The 24,370-nt window shown below is 40.5% G+C and overlaps 1 protein-coding gene across 3 annotated transcripts in view; it reads left to right on the forward strand.

The window, feature by feature from the left end:
* The window catches only part of nars2 (asparaginyl-tRNA synthetase 2, mitochondrial), an 87,938-nt gene that overhangs the window by 17,908 nt on the left and 45,660 nt on the right, over positions 1-24,370 (forward strand). For all 3 annotated transcript variants that reach the window (XM_043691665.1, XM_043691667.1, XM_043691666.1), the window contains 3 exons: positions 304-444; positions 4,718-4,798; positions 12,710-12,810. In XM_043691665.1, coding sequence (XP_043547600.1) covers positions 304-444; positions 4,718-4,798; positions 12,710-12,810 — 323 coding nt within the window. The remainder of the gene's footprint in view (positions 1-303; positions 445-4,717; positions 4,799-12,709; positions 12,811-24,370) is intronic.

Consider the following 24,370-nt stretch of genomic DNA (forward strand, 5'->3'; position numbering starts at 1 on the left):
GAGGCACGCTCATTGTCTTACGACCCAATTTTGAGGTGAAGGGCTGATACATCATACAAGGAAACCAGAAAGCAATGAAGATTGAAGTTTCAATTTGCCTTTCTGTATTCTCACTATCAATGAAGACCTATTTGTCAGCAATACTCAATTTTTGCCACATTTTTAATTTTGTTTTTGATTTTTGGTTCTATTCTGTACGTTAAGTTGCAAATAATTCAAACATATTGTTTACAGTATAGACCAAAACTTGCCTGAGAAAAATAATCTTATAAAGTTATTTTGTGTGTTTAAATTTAATCATAGAATTTGCCATTCAAGATCAAGGAGAGGCATTCACTGGAATATATAAGACAGTTTCCTCATCTTCGTTGCAAAACAAATGTTTTCAGTTCACTACTTAGAATACGAAGTGAAGCATCCACAGCTATTCATTCGTTTTTCAAAGTAAGTTGAGTACAATATGTACAAATATTTCTATTATACAAGTAAATAATGGTAAACCCCCTTTTTATAAATACAGTAGCACCTCGACATACGAACGACCCTGTTCACGAACAAATCGATTTATGAACAGGATTGTAAGTAAAATTTTGCTTCAAAGTACATACGAAATTCCAGGTACGAACGAAGGTACGAACGCAAAAAGCCCGTGGTTTCATTGTCATTGTTCTGATTTTTTACACGTGGTTTGAACGCAAAAGCTCTCTGACCCCGCGTGATCTCATTCAGTTAGTCTTTGGCGCGCGCGCGCTGTGAACATCCAACGTCCAAGCTTTCTTACGCTTTTTTTTGTTTTTTGCATTAAATTAGCACTCATTATGGCTCCCAAGAAAGTGAAAAATGGTAGTGTTGGTGGTGTTAAGAAGCCTAAACGTATTACTGTAGAAACGAAGAAGGAAATAATAGCTAAACACAAGAATGGTGCTTGCGTATCTGATCTCGCTATGCAGTACGACATGGCGAAATCGACTATCTGTACTATCTTAAAGAACAAAGAGGCACTAAAGGCAGCTGATGTGGCTAAACGAGTGACTATTTTAACGAAGCAAAGGTCTAGATTGTTAGACGAGGTTGAAAAATTATTATTAGTTTGGATAAATCAAAAAGAGCTTGCTGGAGATAGTGTTAACGAGACTATAATCTGCGAGAAGGCTCTACACATACACCATAATTTGTTGGCAACACCGCCGAGTACAAGTACTGCTAGCGTTGAAGAATTTAAAGCCAGCAGAGGCTGGTTTGATAAATTTCGTCGACGAATTGGAATCCATAGTGTAATAAGGCATGGAGAAGCGGCTAGTTCAGACAAAAAGGCAGCGGAAGACTTTGTGACGGAATTCTTTAAGTTTGTCGAAGATGAAGGTTATGTCTCACATCAAGTTTTTAACTGTGATGAAACTGGACTTTTCTGGAAAAAAATGCCCAAAAGGAGAAGGCACTACCAGGCCACAAACCAATGAAGGACAGGTTAACGCTTTTATTGTGCGCGAATGCAAGTGGGGATTGCAAGTTTAAGCCTCTATTAGTCTACCACTCTGAAAATCCTCACGTTTTTAAACGCAATAATGTGTTGAAGACTAAACTCCCGGTAATGTGGAGGGCGAATAGCAAGGCTTGGGTCACGCGAATGATTTTTATGGAATGGTTGACGGAAAGTTTTGCACCAGCTGTCAAGGAATATCTTGAAACAAGTAATTTGTCACTTAAGTGTCTTCTAGTAATGGACTCCTGCCCTTCCTCCAAATTTGGAAGAAGACTTGGACATTGAACATGACTTCATAAAGGTAAAGTTCCTTCCTCCCAACACCACTCCTCTCATCCAACCCATGGACCAGAATGTCATTGCAAATTTCAAAAAATTATATACGAAGGCTCTGTTCGCCAGGTGTTTCCAGGTCACCAACGACACAGATTTGACCCTTGGTCAGTACTGGAAGGACCACTTCAATATCCTCCACTGCATAAGCCTTATTGATAAGGCATGGAACGAGGTCTATTTCCGTACGTTGCAGTCGGCCTGGAGGAAACTTTGGCCAGATTGTGTACCTGAGAGAGACTTTGGGGATTTTGAGGAGGAGACATCAGTAAATGTAGTGAACGAGATTGTGACCCTGGGCTAAACTATGGGCTTGGGGGTCAATGAGGATGATGTGGCGGAGCTGGTGGAGGACCACAGACAAGAACTCAGCACAGAAGATCTTGTTGAATTGCACCAGGAGCAGATGAAGGTTATGCAGCAGGAGCATTCTGGAGAGGAGGAAGAAGAGAGGGAAGATGTATCAAGTGTTCAAATCAAAGACATTTGTAGCAAATAGGATGAAGTGCAGGCTTTTGTTGAGAGGCATCATCCTAACAAAGCTGTGACCAACAGAGCAGTGAACATTTTAAATGACAATGTAATGTCTCATTTTTGGAAAATTCTGCAACAAAGAAAAAAACAAGTTTCTCTGAATCGTTTTCTTGTGGCATCACCAACCTCCAAGAGACAAAAAAGAGAAAAGACTCCGGAAATATCCGAACAATGGGAAAATTGATTCAGTTCGCGAACTTTTCGGTTTGCGAACTGGGTCCCAGAACGGATTAAGTTTGTAAGTCGAGGCGCTACTGTACATCCTTTTGAAAGTTCACATAAGTAGAGATTTTAAGATTCAACAGTTGCTGTTTTCTTGCTGAATCCTGCTTTCTTGAAATCTGACCTACTCAGCTAAGAATTTGTGCTGATGAATTTTCAACCAAGTACAAAATTAATTATTACCAAAAACTTGTGATGGCATTCTGTAAGACAGCATTTACTTTGAAACAGAATTCACATTTTAAAACCCGTGTCCATTCTTCTTACAAAGAATGAAGTAGAGCTAAAACTAAAATGCCTAACCCACTAGTTGCTTTTCCTAGTCTCCCTCCATCAATGTTTGATTCCCTTTTGGATAAGCCTACAACCTCCCTGTGAACTCTCTTGGCATCCTCATAGGGATCCTTCCAAAACCCCTCACCACTGCTTATTTATGAGTAGGGCCTGTAAATCCTGTAGGAGAAAGTGAGGACTGCAGATGCTGGAGATCAGAGCTGAAAAATGTGTTGCTGGAAAGCGCAGCAGGTCAGGCAGCATCCAAGGAGCAGGAGAATCGATGTTTCGGGCATAAGCATAAATCCTCTCCCATTGATCTTTCCTTCCCACCCTGCCTGCTGGGATATATTCTAGCCAAATTTTCTCATTCATCCCTCCAGCTTTAATCCTCTGGATTCTGCAAGTGGGTTGGTGCTCTCTCTGTTATGTGTCCTTCCAAAATGTTCATTCACTTATGAATGAACCCTTTGCAATCCATTAACCTATGAGAATGATTGCATCAGCATACTGATCTTGAAAACTTGGCAGATGACTCTTGACACCTTCTCCATTGAACAAAACCTGCTCTTGTGACTGTAATATCTTTCTTTTATTCTTTCTGACTATATCTTCTTCCATTTGTTCTGCCCAGATCACTGCAGAAGCTGTGTGGCACTTGCCACCAATTACACTTTCAACTGGTCTCCCACTACACTGACACCTTCATTTTCTTCCTGTTTAATCTCTCTCTCCTTGGCTTTAAAATCCTATTTCTCTACTTCCCATATAGGCACCACAATGCATTTCTTAATCAGATGTCCTCACAGTTTTCCTTCCTCAACTTCTGCAACAAGCGACTTAGTAGCCTTGGCGATTTTAACATCTGTCTCAATTCCTCATCATGGTAACCTCTGAATTCACTGTCCTTGTTATACCCCCTTAATCTTTCACTCCATATAAGCTTCTCGACTCATTTGCAGCCCATCCCTTGCCCATATCCCCTTCATAGGTACTCTATACTTCCATGATACCAATCATAGGTAAATTAATTGCTGAGATAAGTAGGAAAATGAGTAGTGAAGAGGGCCCTGCCCAGACAGCAACAGATCAGAGCAGTAATGCCACCTGAGTCTTGGCTTCCTTTGCTAGATTCCTTATGAGTCAAACTCAGTACTATTTCTTTTTATACTGGATGCGACTGTTGCTGGCAGCGTCAGTATTTGCAGTCCATTTGGTGTAGATATATCCACAATGCTACTGGGGAGGGAGTTCCAGAATTTTGGTTCCAATTTCTGTGTCTAGTAATAAAAATAGAAAGTATTGGAAGTATTCAGCAAGTCAAGCATCATTTGTAGGGAGAAGAGGAGTTAACATTTGAGCATCATAACATATCAACTAGTTAAGTACTAAGTAATGGAAATAAAATTTATTTTCTATTTCACATTACACAAATTTGTTTAACATTAACTGCTGTGTTCTTCCTTTTTAAAGCTTTTTAAACTTTGCTTCCCACTGTAAATTGGAAGTAATAGGCAATGGATCTGCTGGTTGTGTTTGACATTTGTTTTCTGTTAGGATTATCTACTACAGGTCGATTTCAGATAATGCAAGTGAAACCAATTTCTTACTTCTCATGTCCAAGCCTTACTTAGGAAATTTGTGCTACTGTCCAATATCGAAGTCCGTAATGACTAAATTAAATCGAGTTGTTGTCATCGGTCTAGGTGCAAACTAAATCAAGTTTCTTCAAAACAATCTGAGTGACAGATTTACAGATCAACAGATGCTAACAAAATTTGTCTCGAGTTCTTTCAAACAGCTCCTAGTAGTATGCAGAACAGAATTAACTGAATATATTGTAACTACTTTCAACTTTGTTTAAAATTACAGAATAATGGATTTGTTCATATACACACGCCCATAATAACATCAAATGACTGTGAAGGAGCTGGGGAACTCTTCCAAATTGAAGTAAGTACTGTCCAGAAATAGACATTGTGTAGACTGATTGATATGGTTTTTTTGCAAAATTTCTCTTAGTACTAATGTACAAACATTGAAAAATCCTAAAGTAAGCAATTAATTTAGTGATAGAGCTGTAGACTGACGGTTAGTTGCTGGCCACATTAGATTTGTCCTTTTGGTTTCTGGATAGGACATACATGAGCAATTTTCTATTTTGGCTTGTTCTATTTTATCATTTACTTTGTTAATAAAGTTCTATTTCATTATTAGAAGTAAAATCTGCAGCATTGCTTGTGTATGTATCAGTGAAAGACCACTTCATTAAGTTAAAGTATACATTGTGGCTTTACTGAAACAGTTTCATTAGGGTCTTAGCCAGTTCTGGAGTACAAAATTAGTATTTTCTCGGCATGTTGTCAGGGCCCACAGCCCTGGCAATAACCTTCTGCCTTCAGCCAGTTCTCAATGTGTGGAGTGAATTGATTTGGCTGAAGATTAACAGCTCTAACTAAGATCAATTGTCCACTTGGCACTTGTGGCTGCAGGTGTTTGCAAATGGTTCAGCCATTTTGTGCTGTTAAACTGGGCTACCCCATCACTGAAAATAGGGATATTTGTGAAACCACCACCTCCAGTCAGTTGTTGAATTGCCTAACATTCACAACTGGATATAGTACAATTGTAAGCTTAGGTCTGATCTGTTGATTGTCAGTTCATGTAATTCTGTCTATTCCGTGCCCTTTCTGCCATTTGACATGCAAGTCACCCTGTCACTTCTTCAAGTTGACACCTCGTTTTTAGTTATCCTTTGTGCAATTCTAGCATGTTCTCCTTCATTAAACTGAGATTGATTCCTCTGTTGATTGATAAAGGTGCAGCAGGGAATATGCTGGGTGATGAAGTTACAATTTGTTTGAATACCTGTCTGGTTGTCTCCATTACCTCGTAGATGCCCAGTCTTGAGATGCTAGATCTGTTTGAAATCCATCCCATTTAGCACGCTGGTGGTCCCACAGAACACAATGGAGGGTTTGGTCAATGAATAAGTAGGATTTATCTCCAAGAGTCTTTGCAGTGGTCACTCCTACTAATAATGTTATTTGCAGTAAGAATATTGGTGAGGATGAGGTTAAATCAGTTATTCTGTCTGTTGATAACCTCACCACCTTCCATAGGCCCTATCTGACAGCTGTGTCACTTAGGACTTACCCTGCTGAATTAGTCAAATGCTAGTGAGTCACTCTTGGTGATGTCCCTTAAAATCAGAGCACTTTCTGTGCCCTGAGCACCTCAGTGCTTCCTGCAAGTAGTGCTCAACACAGAGGATTGATAACTGAAGTGCCCTGGGAGATGATCAGCAGGAAATTTGACCTGATATCACGAGACTTCATAGGATCTAGAGTCAATGTACAACTCTCCCAATTTTGTCAAAAGCCTCAGATGTTAATATGAATGACTTTACAGGCTCACCAGTATTGTGTGTGTCATTGTTTCCAGTGCCATGGTTAATGCTGGTAGCCCATCCCGCGTAATTCCTTTCATTAAACTTTCTAGTGGGTCGACAGGACTGAGCGACTTGCTGGGCCATTTTATTCTTCCCATCGACCAACTATGTCATACCCACTTCCTGTATTCTCCTATCACTACCTCACAATTCCGCTCCTCTCCCTACCCTAAACCCTCCCTCCCTCCTTTATCTGCAGCTCCCTCTACCCCAACCTCCATTTGTGACGGAGGGTTATATCTGAAACATCAACTTCTCCACCGCCTGATGCTGCCTGGCTTGCTGTGTTCTTCCAGCCTTTTGCATGTCTACTTTGGATTCCAGCATCTGCAGTTTTTTTTTTTATTTCTAAGGCCATTTTACAGGGAAGTTAGGAGTTGACCATACTCAAGTTCTTGAAGTGCCATGAAGGCCAGACTAGGTGGGGATGGCAGATTTTTCTTCTCAGAAATGCATTAATCAACCAGTTGAGTTTTTACAGCAATCTATAATGGTTTCGTGGTCATCATTAGAGTCCTAGCTTTAATTCCAGATATTTATTATTGCTTTATTCATTGTATGAGGGTATCATTTTTTGCTCATCCCTAATTGCAGTTAATCCAGAGGGCAGCCACATTGTTGTTGATTTGGAGTCACATGTAGGATGGCAGTTTCCTTCCCTAAACACATGAGTGGCTCAGAAGGGTTTTTTCAACTATCAACAATGGATTTGTGATCATCATTAGACCCTTAATTCCAGATTTTTCTTTTATTAAATTCAAAGATGACCATTTGCCATGGTGGGTTTCAAACCTGGACCCCTCCCCCCAGAACATTACCTGGGTCTCTGGATTATCTGGAGTCCAATGATAATAACACTAGGCCATTGCCTCCCCTCGGACCCATGTACCCACATCCTTTACCAACTTGTATGACTAAGTTGTTGGAAGTCAGCTAGTGGAAGTAAGTGATCTTGGATTATTTGCTTTTTTTTAGATTTCAGAATGCAGCACAGAATTCGGTTAATTGTTTTGCAGTTTCACCAATTGCAAAAAATAAGCAATGACTTAAAGAAAATGTATGTTTCACAGAGGCAGTGGTAAATTTCATGCAATGATTCATTGATGCCACAAGATGGTGACAGCATGTTTTAATGAGCATTATCATCAACTCACTATACAGCTTTATTTTAGGGACGGCAAATCAGTGCTGCAGCTCAATCAAAACTTCATGTTTTTGATTGTTTGTAAATGTGATAAAATTGTATGTTTGTCATACTGATTGCACAGATTAATCACCTTGCTACTTAATAACAGGAAATAGTCCATGCTTGGTAAGTCAATCAGCAACAAAATGTCAAACAGTGGGTTAATATTATGTGTTCGAACCTATTATTACAATTTATTCAATATTGTATGAGTATTTAGTTTGTGAGATCATATTCCTTTACTATTCTCTGCGTATAGTGCACATGATACCATTAAATAAGAAATTATTGTTTGTGTGGCTCTTTTATGAATGATACATGCTCTTTCATGAAGTCGTCTATTCATTTTAGTAAAACAAATGGAGTAGAGCTCATGGGGGTATGGAAAAGAACTGCACATTCGTCATTAAGATTTTACTTTGGACTAGCTGGAAGGCTTTTAACATTTTCGGTTACTGTGCTGTTTGTTTGATGCCTACAAACATTGCGAAGGCTTGCCAAATGAAATCTGTAATCAATCACATAAGCAACTGTCTGAAGTGGATGCACTGCAAGGATTATGCTCTTGATCTGCATTAATCTGCCACATCTATTCAACTGGTTACAATGAATGCTGTCCATGGCTTTTTATGAAATTTTAGTAATATGTTTAATCTTCTCTGCATGTCCATACAATTGCTTTTAAATCACTTGGATTTAAGTTGGCATATGTGCAAAATAAATCACAACTTTTGGATGCAGGTATCAGCGAATTGTTTAACAACTCTGCAAAAAATAATTCTTAAGTCAATTGAAATGAGATGTTCACATATCCACGTTTGTACAGCACCTTCTAAAAGCCACTATCTCTACTGAGGGATTAGGGCAGGAAAAGCATGGGAACTCCACCTGCAAGTTGCCCATAAAGCTGCACATCATTCTGACTTAGTTTCACTGGGTCAAAGTTCTGCAATCCTTCCTAACATCACTGTGGGTGTAACTATACCCCAAGGATGATGGCAGTTTAGAAAAGCACGTTTGAAAAAGGGCAGCATGGCACAGTGGTTAGCACTGCCGCCTAACAGTGCCAGGGGCATGGGTTTGATTCCACACTCAGGCAGCGGTCAGTGTGGAATTTGCACATTCTCCCCGTGTCTGCCTGGCTTTACTGCGCATTCTCCGGCTTCCTCCCATTGTCCAAAGATCAGCAGTTTATAAGGATTGCCCATGGTAAAATGGCCACATTCCTGAAGAAGAGCTTATGCTCGAAATGCCGACTCTTCTGCTCCTCAGATGCTGCCTGACCAGCTGTGCTTTTCCAGCACCACATTTTTTGACTCTGATCTCCAGAATCTGAGTCCCCGTTTTTTCCATGGTAAAATGCCCACAGTGTCCAGGAATATGCAAGCTAGATGAGTTAGTCATGGGAAAAGGGTTCCAGGGATGGGGTGGGTTTGAGTGGGATGCTCTTTGGAGAGTCATAGTCATAGAAACGTACAGCATGGAAACAGACCTCAGTTCAACTTTCCATGCCAATCAGGTAACCTAACCTAATTAGTCCGATTTGCCAGCACTTGGCCCATATCCCTTGAAACCCTTCCTAATCATATACTGATCCAGATGCTTTTGCCACAATTATTACCAACCTCCACCACTCCCTCTGGCAGCTCATTCCATACATGCGCTACCCTCAGTGTGAAAAGGTTGCCACTTAGGTCCTGTTTATATCTTTCCTCTCTCACCCTAAACATATGTCCTCTTCGATGGTCTGAATGACCTGCTTCCACACTGTAGGGATTCTGTGATTCTATTAAGGCAGCTCATCACCACCACCACCACCTGAAGGACAGTTTGGAATAGGCAATGACTTGGTCTTGCTACCTGTGTCCACCTCCCATTAACAAGTGCATTTTCAAACATCTCACTTTTAAGGGAATTTTGAAGAACTACATAATCAGGAAAGCTGGATAAGTAATGTTGCAGTGTTCAATTAATATTCAAGCTAAGTCATATTGGAACTCTGTCCTGCAGTGAAATGGAAATGACTACATAAGGTTTTCAGTTTATATTTGCACATATAAATTATAAGCAAAACTGTTTGAATTTACTACTATTTTAGTGGACTTTAACAGAAAAATGTCCAAACAGTATTTGAACTGAAGTTTGCTTTTGTTTTTAAGGAAACAATGACAATAAAAAGGGCTGTTAGCAGGATTGGCCAAAAAAAGTTGAAGAAATGGTCATAGCCAAGGATTAAGAAGAAAGTTCATTTTAAAAATGGGGCATTAGGAAAATAATTTGTGTGTGGGATCAAGGCAACTGAAGGAAGTTTGGGCTGGATTTTCCAAGCAGTGCCAGTCTCGTGCAGCTTTCCCCTCCACCTATCCTTTTTGTTTTATAAAAAGAGAACATTCTGCATTTTTGACAGGAGATTCCACTGCGGGTTTCCCTAAAGTGTGGTGCGTTCTTCCATTCGGATTGTTCTCTCTTGTGCGAAACTCTGAGGAAGGCAAACCATGCCCATTTCACAGTAATCAGCTGCCATATGCTGTTATTTTAATGGTCTGGAATCACAGGCAACCACTTTGACAACTGGAAAGCACATGAAGTTTGAACAACAGGATGCAAGGTGGTAAGGGGAGGTGAGCAGGGAAGTGATGTATGTTTAGGGCAGATTGGAGTGGGTGGAAGAAATCTGGTCTGGCTCCCCTCCTCTGTAACTGGATTCTTGACTTCTTGACCCATAGACTGCAATCTGTTAGAGAGAAAGTGAGGGCTGCAGATGCTGGAGATCAGAGCTGAAAATGTGTTGCTGGAAAAGCGCAGCAGGTCAGGCAGCATACCGAAACGTCGATTCTCCTGTTCCTTTAATCTGTTAGAAGAGGCAACAACACCACCTCTGCCATAATTCTCAATCAGTGCTCCACAAGGCTGTATACTCAGCACCCTATTATACTTCTTTATGCATTCGTGACTCTTAGCCAAATTCTGCCCCAGCTCCATTTACAAGTTTGCTGACAACGCCACCGTTGTAAATCAAATCTCAAGCAATGATGAGATAGAGAATACAGGAAAGAGAGTGCGTGCTTAATGGCATGGTGTGAAGACAATGATCTCTCCATCAACAGGAGCAAAACAAAGGAGCTAGTCATTGACTTCAGGAAGCGGAGAGGAGGGCAAGCCCCTGTCTGCATCAATAGTGCTGAGGTGGAGATGGTCGACAGCATCAAGTTCCTCAGAGTGATGATCATCAGTAATCTGTCCTGGTCCACCCACATCGACGCAACAGTCAAGAATGCACACAAATATCTGTATTTCCTCAGGAGGCGAAGGAAATTCAGCATGTCCCCAAAGACTCTTACCAATTTTTATGGATGCACCATAGAAAGAATTCTGTCTGGATGCATCACAGCGTGGTATGGCAACTGCTCTTCTCAAGACTGCAACAAAGTACAAGAGTCGTGACTACAGACTACTATTACGCAAGCCAGCTTTCTAGCAATTGACTCCATTTGTATTTTCCACTGCGTCAGGAAAGCAACCAAAATAATCAAACACCCCTCACACATGGTTATACCCTCTTCCAGCCTACATGTACTAACAGATTCAATAACAGCTCCTTCCCTACTGCTACCAGGCTTTTGAACCGATCTTTTGCTCTCTATCCCTCCCTCCCGCCACCTTCTCTGCAGCTGTACCAATGTATTCTTTGCTCAGTGCATCAGGGTAGCAGAACAATGTTTGATAGGATCTATCTGTATAGCACACACAGCAACACCTTTCACTCTACATGTGACAACAATAAATCCAATTCCACTCAGGCTCTGGCCCAGTGGCAGGTTAATGGTTGTATGCAAGAAGGCAAATTGGATTCGGAGCAAGGGATGAAGTTTGGAGTGGAGGAAGGGGGAGTGAGAGGAGCATGGTGAACAGTGGTAGTGAGAAGTCCTCAGGTCCCAAGGTAGGATGTTGTGTCTGGAGCAGAAGAAGGGGAGTCTGGAGGGATCGCATGGGTTTGAGTGCCAGAGGGATAATAGAGTGAAAATATCAGGTGGTGGTTGGGGGGGGGGGGGGGAGGTGTTTTTGGTGTGTGGAGAAGGTGTTTTTGGGGTTGCCTGAGGTAAGCAATGATGTCATGTGATTTGTTATTCAGGCGATGGAGCACTTTGTCAATAGTTTGTCTTTTCCTGAGTAACTGTCCATTTTACTGAAGTGGAGTCCTCTGAATTCTCAGATTCTAAATTAATGCTTTCAAAAGGCTGCAGGCTTGTACAATCTTCAATTTTCTGGCAACTTCTTCAGTGCCTGCTACAATGAGTGTTCCCCATGCGCAGGGTCCCCATGTACAACTCCTATCTACAGTGGAATAACAACTGTCTGACCATCAGAAAATCTAGCCCAATGTTTGGTAATAGAAGGGCCTTGGATTGGGGGATTTTGCTGAAATAGAGAAGGACAACATATAAGACTACTGTACTTAAACACTGCTGAAACATTTAGGGCTCAGACTATTGTGGATCAGGAATGATGGATGGGAAACCTGGTGCACATTAAAAGAGGCAGTTGAGCTGACGCTTAGACGTTGGAGGATGACAAAGATCACATTGAGAGACAGCCAAGTCCGGTGGTGCGAAAAGAATAGTGCAAGCTTCAGTAGTAGGTGAGCTGAGGTAGGAATAGTAAACTTGTAAAGATGTGCTGTTATGTGATGGGGAGGATATGGGATTGAAGTTCAGTTGGAACTGAAATGGATGTCAGGTTCAGAACAGTCTGAAGCTAAAGCCAGTGGTGGTAATCAGGGAGACTAATGCAATCAATGATGAGGATATGGAACTTCAGACAGGGGCTTAAAATAATTACTCACTGTCTTTCCAGTGTCAGTTGGACCACACAGAGATATTGAGGAGAAAGTGAGGTCTGCAGATGCTGGAGATCAGAGCTGAAAATGTGTTGCTGGAAAAGCGCAGCAGGTCAGGCAGCATCCAGGGAACAGGAGAATCGACGTTTCGGGCATAAGCCCTTCTTCAGGAATTCCTTTTCCAGCAACACATTTTCAGCACACAGATATTAAAGGGTTGGGAGAGCAATTAAATCTATTCCTCCTTTCATATACAAAAATTTCAAAAATAATTTGAAACCATATATCATCCTTCAGCCACCAAATTTAGATTCTAATTTAAGTATCATTAAGTATGAACTAAATATTAAATGATGCCTAATTCAAGTATTTGTTTATATCTTGTTTCAGCCTGCAAGCAGAACAGCTGAAAAGTATGAGAATACTCATTTCTTTGATGTTCCTTCCTTCTTAACTGTGTCTGGACAACTACATTTGGAAGTGATGACTGGGTAAAATGCATTTCAATCATTTTTTAAGTCTATATATTTGCGTTCAAAATTGTTATCTGATATTTGAATTTTGATTTCCACTACTAACTCTTGTTTAAAATGGAGTTGATATGTTGTAACAGGATGGCGGAGCTTTGGAAGCTATAACAACTGTTCATTAATCATGTTTTTGAGAGGCGCAATTCACATTCCAGAATATATTTGCTTTAATCTTTATAGTAAAACTTCAATTTAGTTCTTCCATATTCATCACCAGTCTACTACATAACTACTTGATTAATGACTTTATATCCTATTACAAACTTTGTGATATAAAGCATTCTTCTCTAATTAATTTGTTTTCAATTACTACGACAATTATGATTATTTTTAAATTTGCATACGGCACGGTCCCAAAAGCCCTAATGAGATAAATAGTTCATTTGTTTGTGTTTTAGACTTGGTCACCACAGACATCCTTGCTCTTTCAAATAATGTCATGAAATATTGTGTCAAGATTAGAGTGGTGCTGGAAAAGCACAGCAGGTCAGGCAGCATCCGAGGAGCAGAAAATCAACGTTCCTGATGAAGGGCTCATACCTGAATTGTCGATTTTCCTGCTCCTCGGATGCTGCCTGAACTGCTGTGCTTTTCCAGCACCACTCTAATCTTGACTCTGATCTCCAGCATCTGCAGTTCTCACTTTCACATTTAAATATTGTGTCCATTGAGAAACTGCACTTCAAACAATGCCTTGACTGCTCAAATTCTACAGTGGAACTTGAAATAATTGACTTTGTCTCGGGTGCAAGAACTCTAACTGAGCTAAATTTACACTTGTTTAATACAGGAACTGAAGCATTATTAGTCTGCTTCTGAATTTCCATACATGAAGGCAGTTTCACCAGTTGTCTTGAATAGACTATTTAATGATTCAGGAACAAAATAAAAGATCAGGTCTGCACAGCACATGTACACTTCCTTTGGCTTGTGTCAAATATATTTCCAGATACAAGGAAATTGCTTGCTACATTTGGGACTTGATTTAGCCAAAATTTTCTGATGGAACATAAGAATTATAACTATATTTTACTATTCAGTATATTCATGGCTGGTCTTGTACTTCAACCCCACCTTCTCCCTTGATCTCCAAATTCTATATCTTTCGGTGTCTTTAAGTACATTGTTACTTTCTGAAAATGCAAATTCACACTTAATGGATGCCTTCCGCCATAACTTTATTTCCTGAGGAATCCTTTAGCCTAATTATTCCTTGTAATGATTCACTATACACTCTAGATTTTGGTATTTTAGCAAATTAGTATTCTTCAAAGCTATTTTCTGTTAGCTATCTATCAACATCACTTAACAAACAAGTAATTTCAATATAAAGCATGAAAGCTACAGATTTTTAAGTTTGCATTGCCTTCTGTCTAAGTCGATCATGATCTCAGAATGTATCCTTCATGTATCTTAGGTCCATCATTCATTTAAGATAAATGGTGTGCTCCTAAGTTGTTTTAGATGGCATTCTTTCAACAGTACTGCATAAAATCTGGCACCACATGTAGAGATCACCGTACTCAGTGTTGATTAGGATGTGATGTATGGGCAGGAGTAATGAATGTGAAAGATTAAGGTTAAGTTGACATAGTATTACAGGACTCTAAGACTGCTCTCTCACGAAAGAGAAAGAGAGATGTTTAGTGGTGGTTTAACCAAAGGTTTGCTTTGCCTCCGAATAGGGGGGGATGTTGAGAAGCAGAGTCCTCCATAGCTGGTACAAGAATTAAATCCATTGTGTTGGCATCACTCTGCTTTACAAACCGGCCATCCAGTCAACTGAGCTAACCAACCCCCTTGCGAAGGAAAGACCTCATGCAAAGAACAGGAAACCAATATGTTTCAAAATATAAGTAAATATTCTCCCTCACTCATTTCTTGAATGCCTGATAAGTAGGTTTCAGTGTAGTGTCCAAAACTGGTACTAAATTAGCTATACTTTCATGTCAATCCTTTCCTTAGGAACCAATATGTTAAAATCAGTTATTTCGAAGGCTACATTGAATTCGATGATATGGTCACTATTAGGTAAATGTTTGTGAATCACCAATTGGCTCCTTACTCAGGAGTAAATCTAACATGGCCCACCCCTTATTGATTCATGAACATGTGAATGCAGAAAATTCTCCTAAGCATGCAAAAGGAATGAAGGAAAATTGAAATAAGGAGATTACATGATTAGAACTACTGCTTGTATGAAGAGTCACAATATAGATTGTTGAGTCACAAGTTATAAACTGATCAAGCAATTTCTGTGTAATTCTGTACCAGTGGATCTGATAGCCAACCTGGCAAGTGCCTTGGAAGTTGGCATTCCTTCAAGTTTTGTTGTTTGGATTCCTTCTCGATCATGTATTCAAGGACCAAAGGGCCTGTACTGCACTGTAATGCTCTATTCCTTCTCAATTACTTATTCCTCTTTTATAAGAGCTTTGTATGAAGAAAATATTCACACTGAGGAATTTGCGATTTTTAAGATTTGTAGCTCAGGTTGAGGCTCAGGTTGTAAGTTTGCTTGCTGTGCTGGCTGGTTTGTTTTGAGACATTTCATCACCATGCTAGGTAACATCAGTGAGCCTCCAGTGAAGTCCCGCTTTCTATTTGTGTGTCTTGGTCACTTAAGGTGGGTTCTTTTTCTCAGAGGTTGGTAAGTGGGGTCCAAATCAATGTATTTATTGATGGAGTTCCAGTTTGAATGCTAGGCCTTTACGAATTCCCATACATGTGTGTGTTTAGCCTGTCCTATGATGGATATGTTGTCCCAGTCAAAGTGGTATCCCTCTTTATCACGAATATCCTTATATATAGACAGTGGGTCATGTCTTTTGGTGGTTAGTTGGTATTCGCGTATCCTGGTGGCTAGATTTCTGCTTGTCTGTTCGATGTTTGTTACAGTCCTTGCATGGTATTTTGTCAATGACATTTGTTTTGCTAGTTTTTGGTATAGGGTCCTTTTAGGTTCATTAGCTGCTGTTTCAATGTGTTAATAGGTTTGTGGGCTACCATGATGCCAAGGGGTCAGAGTAGTCAAGTAGTCATCTCCTGCCAACTTAGTGAGCAAACTTACAACCTGAACCTCAACCTGAGCTACAAATTTTGTCAAAAATCGCAAACACTAACAGACTTGGAAAAAGCTGTCCTCGTAAGAGGGATGAACTACAACTACAGAGATGTGGACAGAAAGGACTTCTTAGCAGCATCAGAATCAACCCTGAAAGGCTACGGACTCCCTGAAGAAACCCAGCAGACCATCAGATAGACAATTGCACCAAGGCTAAACAGGAAGAAGGAAGGGAACACCCTCAATAGATAGGAAAGAAAATCCCAAAAAGAACTCAGAAAATACAGGAACATTGTAATCCTACCTGCAGACAAAGGGCGAATGACAATCATCCTAATCAGAGCACAGCACATTGAAAAGGCAAACTTACTTCTTGTAGATACTGACAGGAGGTCATAGACCCGACTCCACAGTTAGAAAGCTATATCATAGCTAATTTGAAAAGCCTCATAAATCAGACCAAATTAACAAGACAGATCTCCAAAATATGAAACCTGACGGATTCAACACATCCAGCTTGGACAGATTATCTAAAATACACAAACCAAGCTCCCCCCCCCCCCCCCCCGCCGCAGAGTCATAATCTCACTCCCTGGCACACCAACATATAGACTAGCAAAGGAACTCCACCAAAAACTGAAATACCTAGTAGAAGACTCATGCCACTCCATCCACTCCCCCCAAGAATTCCTGAACATCATCAGAGACACCAAAATAGAAGAGGACGAAACAATGGTCTCCTTTGACATAGTAGTCCTATTCACGTCAATTAACATTAGCCTGGCCAAAGAAACACTGACCTCACGACAAGACAAACCAAGGACGCGCACACACACCAGACATCACCAACTTCATCAAGGTAGTAGACCTGTGCTCACTACCCACTTCACCTTCAATGACAAGACCTACAAACAAATCAATGGGCCACCCATAGGATCACCAATACTAGGCTTCTTAGCAAAAGCAGTTAAGCAGAACAGCCTTCCCCAAAATCCAACCCAAACTTTGGGTCCACTACGTGGATGACACCTTTGTCATCACAAAACAGAACAAATTAAAGGAAACCTACAACACCATCAACAATGTCCTTACTGGCATAAATTTCACAAGAGGAAAACAATAACAGACTCCCCTTCCTAGATGTCGCAGTGGAAAGAATAGTTAGTGGAGAACTGCAGACCAGCATCTACAGGAAAGCAACACACACAGACCAGATACTTAACTACAGAAGTAATCAGGTCAACAGCCACAAAGAGCCGCATCAGGACATTATTTAAACATGCCACAACACACTGCAGCACTCATGAACCACGAGTAGCAGAAGAAAAATACCTATATAGCGTATTTAAGAACAACGGGTACCCAATAAACACAGTCCGCAGATTCTTAAACAACAAAACCAAACAAGTAAACACAACACGCCCAGAAACGCTAGCCAGGCTACCATACATCAAAGACATCTCTGAGATAACTACCAGACTACTCTGATCCCTTGGCATCATGGAAGTCCACACACTGAAACAGCTACTGATGAACCTAAAGGGCCATAATACCAACAACCAGCAAAACTAATATCATTTACAAAATACCATGCAAGGACTGTAACAAACACTACATCAGCCACAGTAGAAAACTAGCCACCAGGATACATGAAAATCAACTAGCCACCAAAATACCTGACCTACTATCACGAATATCCTTACATACAGATGAAGAAGGACACCACTGAGACTGGGACCACATATCCATCCTAGCACAGGCGAAACAGACATATGCATGGGAATTGTTGGAGGCCTGGCATTCAAACCGGAACTCCATCAAGTAACGCATCAATTTGAACCCCATTTACCAACCTCAGAAAAAGAACTGAAAATGATATCACCCACCTTAAGAGACCAAGACACACAAGTAGAAAGTGAGACACAACACCGGTGCTTCACTGGAGCCTCACTGATAATGTTACCTACATTGGTGAAAAAACATCTGAAAACAAACTGCGAGCAAACTTACAACCTCATACGGAGGTAAATGAGAAACTTTTAAAGTGACTGCTAAAGGTATTTACCCACTCTGCCTTTTGCTGCAGAATGTTAATTTGGATAATTTTGAGAATACAACTTGAGTCATAGTCCAGTACCAGAGGAAAACCAAGTAGAATTGATGACTCCTGAGAGTTGTTGATAGAATAGTCACAGGAGGGATTTATTGAACATCATGTATATCATTAATTTTGTTATGTTTCAAGGGACCATCTGTATTAAGGAAACCTTCATGATGACACTATGCCAACTGCCATACAGAGTTAGGATGCACAGAAGGCATAATTGGCTCATACCTGAAGCAGGAGATATTCTTTTTGGACATGCAACCACCTTGGCCTGGGTTTAAGACCCACCTGCTCCAAAAATATCTTGCCAGGTTGATTAGAAAATGTCTATATGCAACTACCTGCCCCTAATTTCAATCTCCTAGGCCTTTGCTGACTAATATTGAACATCACCTTCACTATGCAGTAACCAACCCCTTCTCCCAAGGTTTTTCCCCAATTATTGATTATCTCGGGCCTTAGCATGTAGTTGCAGAGCAGAGAACAAAGCAATGGTAGTACCATAGCCAACCTAGAATGCTCATGTTTTCATCAGGTAATCCCTATGACCGCACTGATTTCCACAATGAAATCCAAGGCCTAATATCTGTGAACCCTTGACCCTGAGTTTCCAAAGTTCAATGCTCCTGAATTTCTAGGCCATAAGCTTTAAGATAAACCTATCCTTGTCAGACACAATTACGAAGAAGGTTACCCCAGAATACATTGGGATTTTGGTCAGGTGGGCAAATGGGCTGAGGAGTGGCACATGGGCTGAGGAGTGGAAGATGGAGCTTCATTTAGATAAATGCGAGGTGCTGTGCTTTGGCAAAGCAAATCAGAGCAAGATGTATACACTTAATGGTAAGGTCCTAGGGAATGTTGCTGAACAAAGAGACCTTGGAGTTGCAGGGTCATAGTTCCTTGAAAGTAGAGTTGCAGGTAGATGGGATAGTGAAGAAGGTGTTTGCTATGCTTTCCTTTATTGGTCAGAGCATTGAGTATAGGACTTGAGAGGTCATGTTGCAGTTGTACAGGTTAGGCCACTTTTGGAATATTGCGTGCAGTTCTGGCCTCCTTCCTCTAGGAAGCATGTTGTGAAACTTGAAAGGGTTCAGAAAAGATCTACGAGGATGTTGACAGCGTTGAAGGTTTGAGCTACAGGAAGAGGCTGGGGTTGTATTCCCTCGAGCATCGGAGTCTGAGGGGTGACCTTTTTAGAGGTTGATAAAATCATGAGGGGCATGGATAGGATAAATAGGCAAAGTCTTTTCCCTGGGGTGGGGGAGTCCAGAACTAGAGGGCATAGGTTTAGGGTGAGAGGGTCAAGATATAAAAGGGATCTAAGGGGCAACATTTTCACGCAGAGGGTGGTGCATGTATGGAATGAGCTGCCAGAGAAAGTGGTGGAGGCTGGTACAATTACAGCATTTAAAAGGCATTTGGATGGATATATGAAAAGAAAGGGTTTGGAAGGATATGGGCTAAGTGCTGGCGAATGGGACTAGATTAATTTTGGATATCTGGTTGGCATGGACGAGTTGGACTGAAGGGTCTGTTTCCTTGCTGATCATCTCTGACTCTAGTGAAGTCCCCCTTTGCTTCACTAAAATCACCATCATCCTGGTGCCAAAAAGACGTAATGCAGTGTGTGTCAATGACTACCGTTCAGTGGCTCTGACCTCCATAATTATGAAGTGCTTTTAGAGGTTAGTCATGGCTCACATCAGCTCCAGCCTACCGTATTGCCTTGATCCTTTGAAATTTACCTCATGACACAGTAGGTCCACATTAGACACCATCTCCCTGGCCCTACACTCATCCCTGGAACATATAAATAACAAGAATACCTACGTCTGGCTCCTACGTATTGACTGTAACTCCACCATCAATGCCATAATACCGAAGGAACTCCTCTCTCAACTTGGACCAGGCTGCCACATCTGTAACTGGATCCTTAACCTCCTGACCCATAGACCGTAAGCGTAGGTGACAACGCCTCCTGTACCACCATCCTCAACACAGGTGCCACTCAGGCTCCGTATTCAGATCCCTATTACACTCCTGATACACTCACAATTGTGTGGCCAATTCCACTCCAACTCCAGTTTGCTGACGACACCATCATTGTAGGTCAGATTTCAAACAATAACGAGACAGAGTTTGAGAGCTTGGCTGCATGGTGTAAGGTCAGCAATGTCTCCATCAACGTCAGCAAGACAAAGGAGCTGGTCATTGGCTTCAGGAAGTAGATTGGAGGGAGCGCCCCTGTCTGAATCAATGGTGCTGAGATAGATAGCTCAGTCTTCCAGAACATGTCCTGGTCTGCCCATGTCAGCACGACATTTAAGAAAGCTTCCTCAAGAGGCTAAGGAAGTTCAACATATCCACAAAGACACTCACCCATTTTATGGATGCATCATAGAACATTTTCTATCTGGATGCATCATAGCATGGTACAGCAACTTCTCTTTGCAAGACTGCAAGAAAGTATAGAGTTGTGAATGTAGCCCAGTCCATCTCACAAACAAATGCGTATTGACTCCATCTATACTTCCTGCTGCCTCAGGAAAGCAACCAACATAATCAAAGACCCTTCCTACCCTAGTTCTACTCTCTTCCAATCTCTTCCGTCAGGCAGAAGATGTAAAAGTTTGAATGCACATATGCACAGATTCAAGAACAGCTTCTTCCTCAATGCTATCAGACTTATGAACAGATCTCTCAAATGTTAATGTTGATCTCTCTCTCTGCACCTTCTCTGCTTCTGTAACACTGTATTCTGCATTGTTTTTCTGCTACCCTGATGATCTGCCTGTATAGCACACAGTGCGAGACAATAATAAATCAACTCAAACTCAAGTCACTGGAACCGAATACATTGTGCCTGTTATGCTGGGCAGAACATAATTCTACATAATTTTTACTGACCAAGTTTTGATAAGAATCTTTACCTTTCAGCACTTGTCGTGTTTAATAGGGAGCAACATTCTAATTTTTTTGTCCTAGACTCTCAGATATTTAGAACTGAGATGGGGGCCATTCAGTCATTGTGCATGCATCCGTCAACAAAGATCCAACTACACTATTCCCATGGGGATTCTGATGATGCAACAGTAGTGTCGCTGGGTTCAAACCCCTCCTGCTCCAGAGGTGTGTAATATCATCTCTAAACAGGTTGATTAGAAAATATCAACGTGTATCCTATTTTTCAGCTATTAGACTGTAGCTCTGGAGACTATGGCAATACAAGTGAATATTGCTAAAGTATTGCTTAAAATATTGCTAACTATTCCAAGTCTCTGAATGAACTTCCCTTTCAGGCTATGCGTTCCAGACTCCCACCACACTCAGTGGGGGAAAAAAGAAACATTCTCCCCATCTCTCCTCTTCACCTCTTAGCTTAAATCCATACCTCCTGGTTATTGACCTCTTCTATTAACTGTAAACATGTTTTTCTATCCACACTGTCTCTATGCTTATAATATTTTACACCTCTACCAGGACCCCCTCAACCTTCACTATTTAAGGAAAACAACCCAAACCTATCCAACCTTTGCTCATCACTCAGATTCTCTATGCCGGGCAGCATCCTGGTAAATCTCTGCATCATGTCTCATGGAATCATATCCTATAATATGGTGACCAGAACTTTATACAGTACTCCAGTTGAAGCCTACTCAGTGTTTTATACAGTTCCAGCATAATCCCCTAGTCCTTATATTCTACGCATTGGTTAATAAAGACAATCATCCCATGTGCTATCTTCACCACCGAATCTACCTGCCCTGCTGCATTCCGGGATCTGCATTCTGAAGAAAAGTTATACCAGATTCAAATGTTAACTTTTTTTTCTCTCTCCACAAATGTTGCCAGACCTACTGAGTTTCTTCAGCATTGTGTTTGTTCTGTCTGATCTTTAGTACTGTCAAGAGTCCTACCTTTATAGTGTAATCTCTTGTCTTGTTAGCCTTCCCTACGTGTATTACCATGCACTTTTCCGGGTTGAATTCAATTTGCTACTGCTCTGCCCCCCCTGACCAACCCATTGATAGCTTCCTGCAGTTTGCAGTTATCCTCCTCCACTGTTTTCCACTCTCCCAATGTTTTTGTTATCCACACACTTCTTGGTCACACTGCCAACATGCAAATCCAAACCGTGAATGTAAATCACAAACAACAAGGATCTAAGCACTAAACCTTGTGAAACCCAACTAGAAACAATGTCCAGTTACAAACATCCCAGTACCCTCATCCTCTGCTTCCTGCTTTTCAGACAGTTTTGGATCCAATGTCCCTCTCTGCCTTTTGTCCCATGTGCTTTAAACGTTACTTAAAAAGTCTGCAATGAGAAACCTTATCAAAACCCAATCTATACTTCATGTCGATCACATCAAATACATTATCTCATCAACACTTCTGGATACCTCCTCAAAAGGTCTGATCAAATCAAATTTGTCTGACACTACCTTCCCTCAACAAATCTATGCAATCTCGGAATAATCCTTGTCTCTTAAAGCGCAGGTATGTTCTATGTTTCAGAATTATTTTTAATAAGTTTTTCCTACCACCAAGTTTAGATTGCCTGTAATTCCCTGGTCGATCCCTTCCTCCTTTTTTAATAATAGATTGTTGTTAGTCCCCAAGTCTTTTGGCACCTCAACTGTGGTGAGAGAATTTGAAAATACTATTTAGGGCCCATGATGTCTCCTTTCTTGTCTTCCTACAGGGAGATTCATCAGTGTGACTGAGCAGAAGTAAGAGAGCCTGTTTCGTTAACAGTTCTTTTATCTTTTCTAAATGAGCATTGTCTTTTCCCTTGTTAGTGTTTAATTTGAAATGTCGAAAAGGTGGCCATGAGAGTGGTGGCGAGAACCTCAGGCTGGCTGTTTATATGATTAGAGTGAGCGATATTGAAAGCCCATATTTTGCAATTCTCCATGGTTCTTCCTAAATTTTAATTTGATGAGTAAAGCCAGAGAAATGTCTAGAAGAGCCATTTAGAAGAGGAATGATTATACACATTTTATGATGCTTCTCGATTGCAATAAATTTCACTACTGAAAATTTTTTATTTATTATAGCATAAAGCAAGGATGTAATGCAAATATTTTCCTCAATTGCCATCTTATTTACTATACTTTACTGTTATAATTGAATATTTGGACAGAAGAGGGAAAACATGGTAGCAGGAACAAGATGTAAGTACTAAATAATTAATAAATGTAAAAAGATAATGTCTTGTCTTGATTAAATTTAGAGGGAACTTTCAGTGTTAGTGAAGATAGATAGGTTCGCTTTGCACAGCAGATGAATCAGTCAGTTACATGTGGGTTTAATAGGTAGGATGGAGTTATGGCTATGGCACTGGATTAAAAATCCAGAAGTTATGAGTTGTATAATGATTATGGTAAATTAACTTTGCCAAAGTTGCCCATATTTCAAAAGTATCTTCAAATTATGCTTACATATCACTATTAATTACTAGTCTTTGCACAATGAAACTTGGAAAAACAATTTTGTTCTTGCATTAAGGTTGCTCAAGTTACTGCTTCAAATGTTAAATAGATATTTCTCCAATAACCAAAAAACCATCCTGTCTGTTTTACATTGACAAAGTATAGCAGAGGAAGGAAGTAGAATTTTCAGCATCATCTGTGGTGTTGGTGTAGACCTTTTTCCATTAATAACTTCGTCTGCAAGCCTGATATTTCAAACTCTTGGAAGATAGGTAAGAGAATGCTACCTTAACTTTAGGGAATAGATTGTTAAACATTTTCAGTCTTGTACGAACTTTCTGCATTCATTTCAGTGAACCTTCTATTTGTACCGTAGAAGCACATGATTTAAGTCTCCATTGGTTTTGTAAACAGAGTTATTTTACCACACTTCTAAATTATTCATACTTTGAAGATGGTGAAATGTGATGCCTTAAAATTTTGGCCAAATTCTCATTGAAGTTACAGTAAAATACACATTTTACACATACACATGTCCTGTTTTGTTTCAAATGAAACTTGGAGTTCTCCAGTACCCAAATGGCAGTGCATGTTACTGAACCATGTAGACCAAAATGGTGTTTGGTTTAATCTGTATTCAGCCTGTGTATCATCTCCAGTCTTTTCCTCCCAATCCTTCCTCTACCCACTATCCTTCTTCACCCTTTCCCTTATCTCCTTCCAGTTTTCCTGCAGGATGTCCTTCTGCTGGCTTCTTTTCTTTAGGGTGATGACAGACAACCAGATAGCAAAGTTGTTACTTAAACGAAAATATGTTGATTTCTAAATCAGGAAAAATCACTTGATTTACCTAGTTTTGATTTTGTACACTCAAATTAAGATATTCTGGGTTTAATTGTTATTAAATCTTAT

This window comes from Chiloscyllium plagiosum, chromosome 6 (assembly GCF_004010195.1).
Source record: "Chiloscyllium plagiosum isolate BGI_BamShark_2017 chromosome 6, ASM401019v2, whole genome shotgun sequence".
NCBI classification, from domain to species: domain Eukaryota; kingdom Metazoa; phylum Chordata; class Chondrichthyes; order Orectolobiformes; family Hemiscylliidae; genus Chiloscyllium; species Chiloscyllium plagiosum.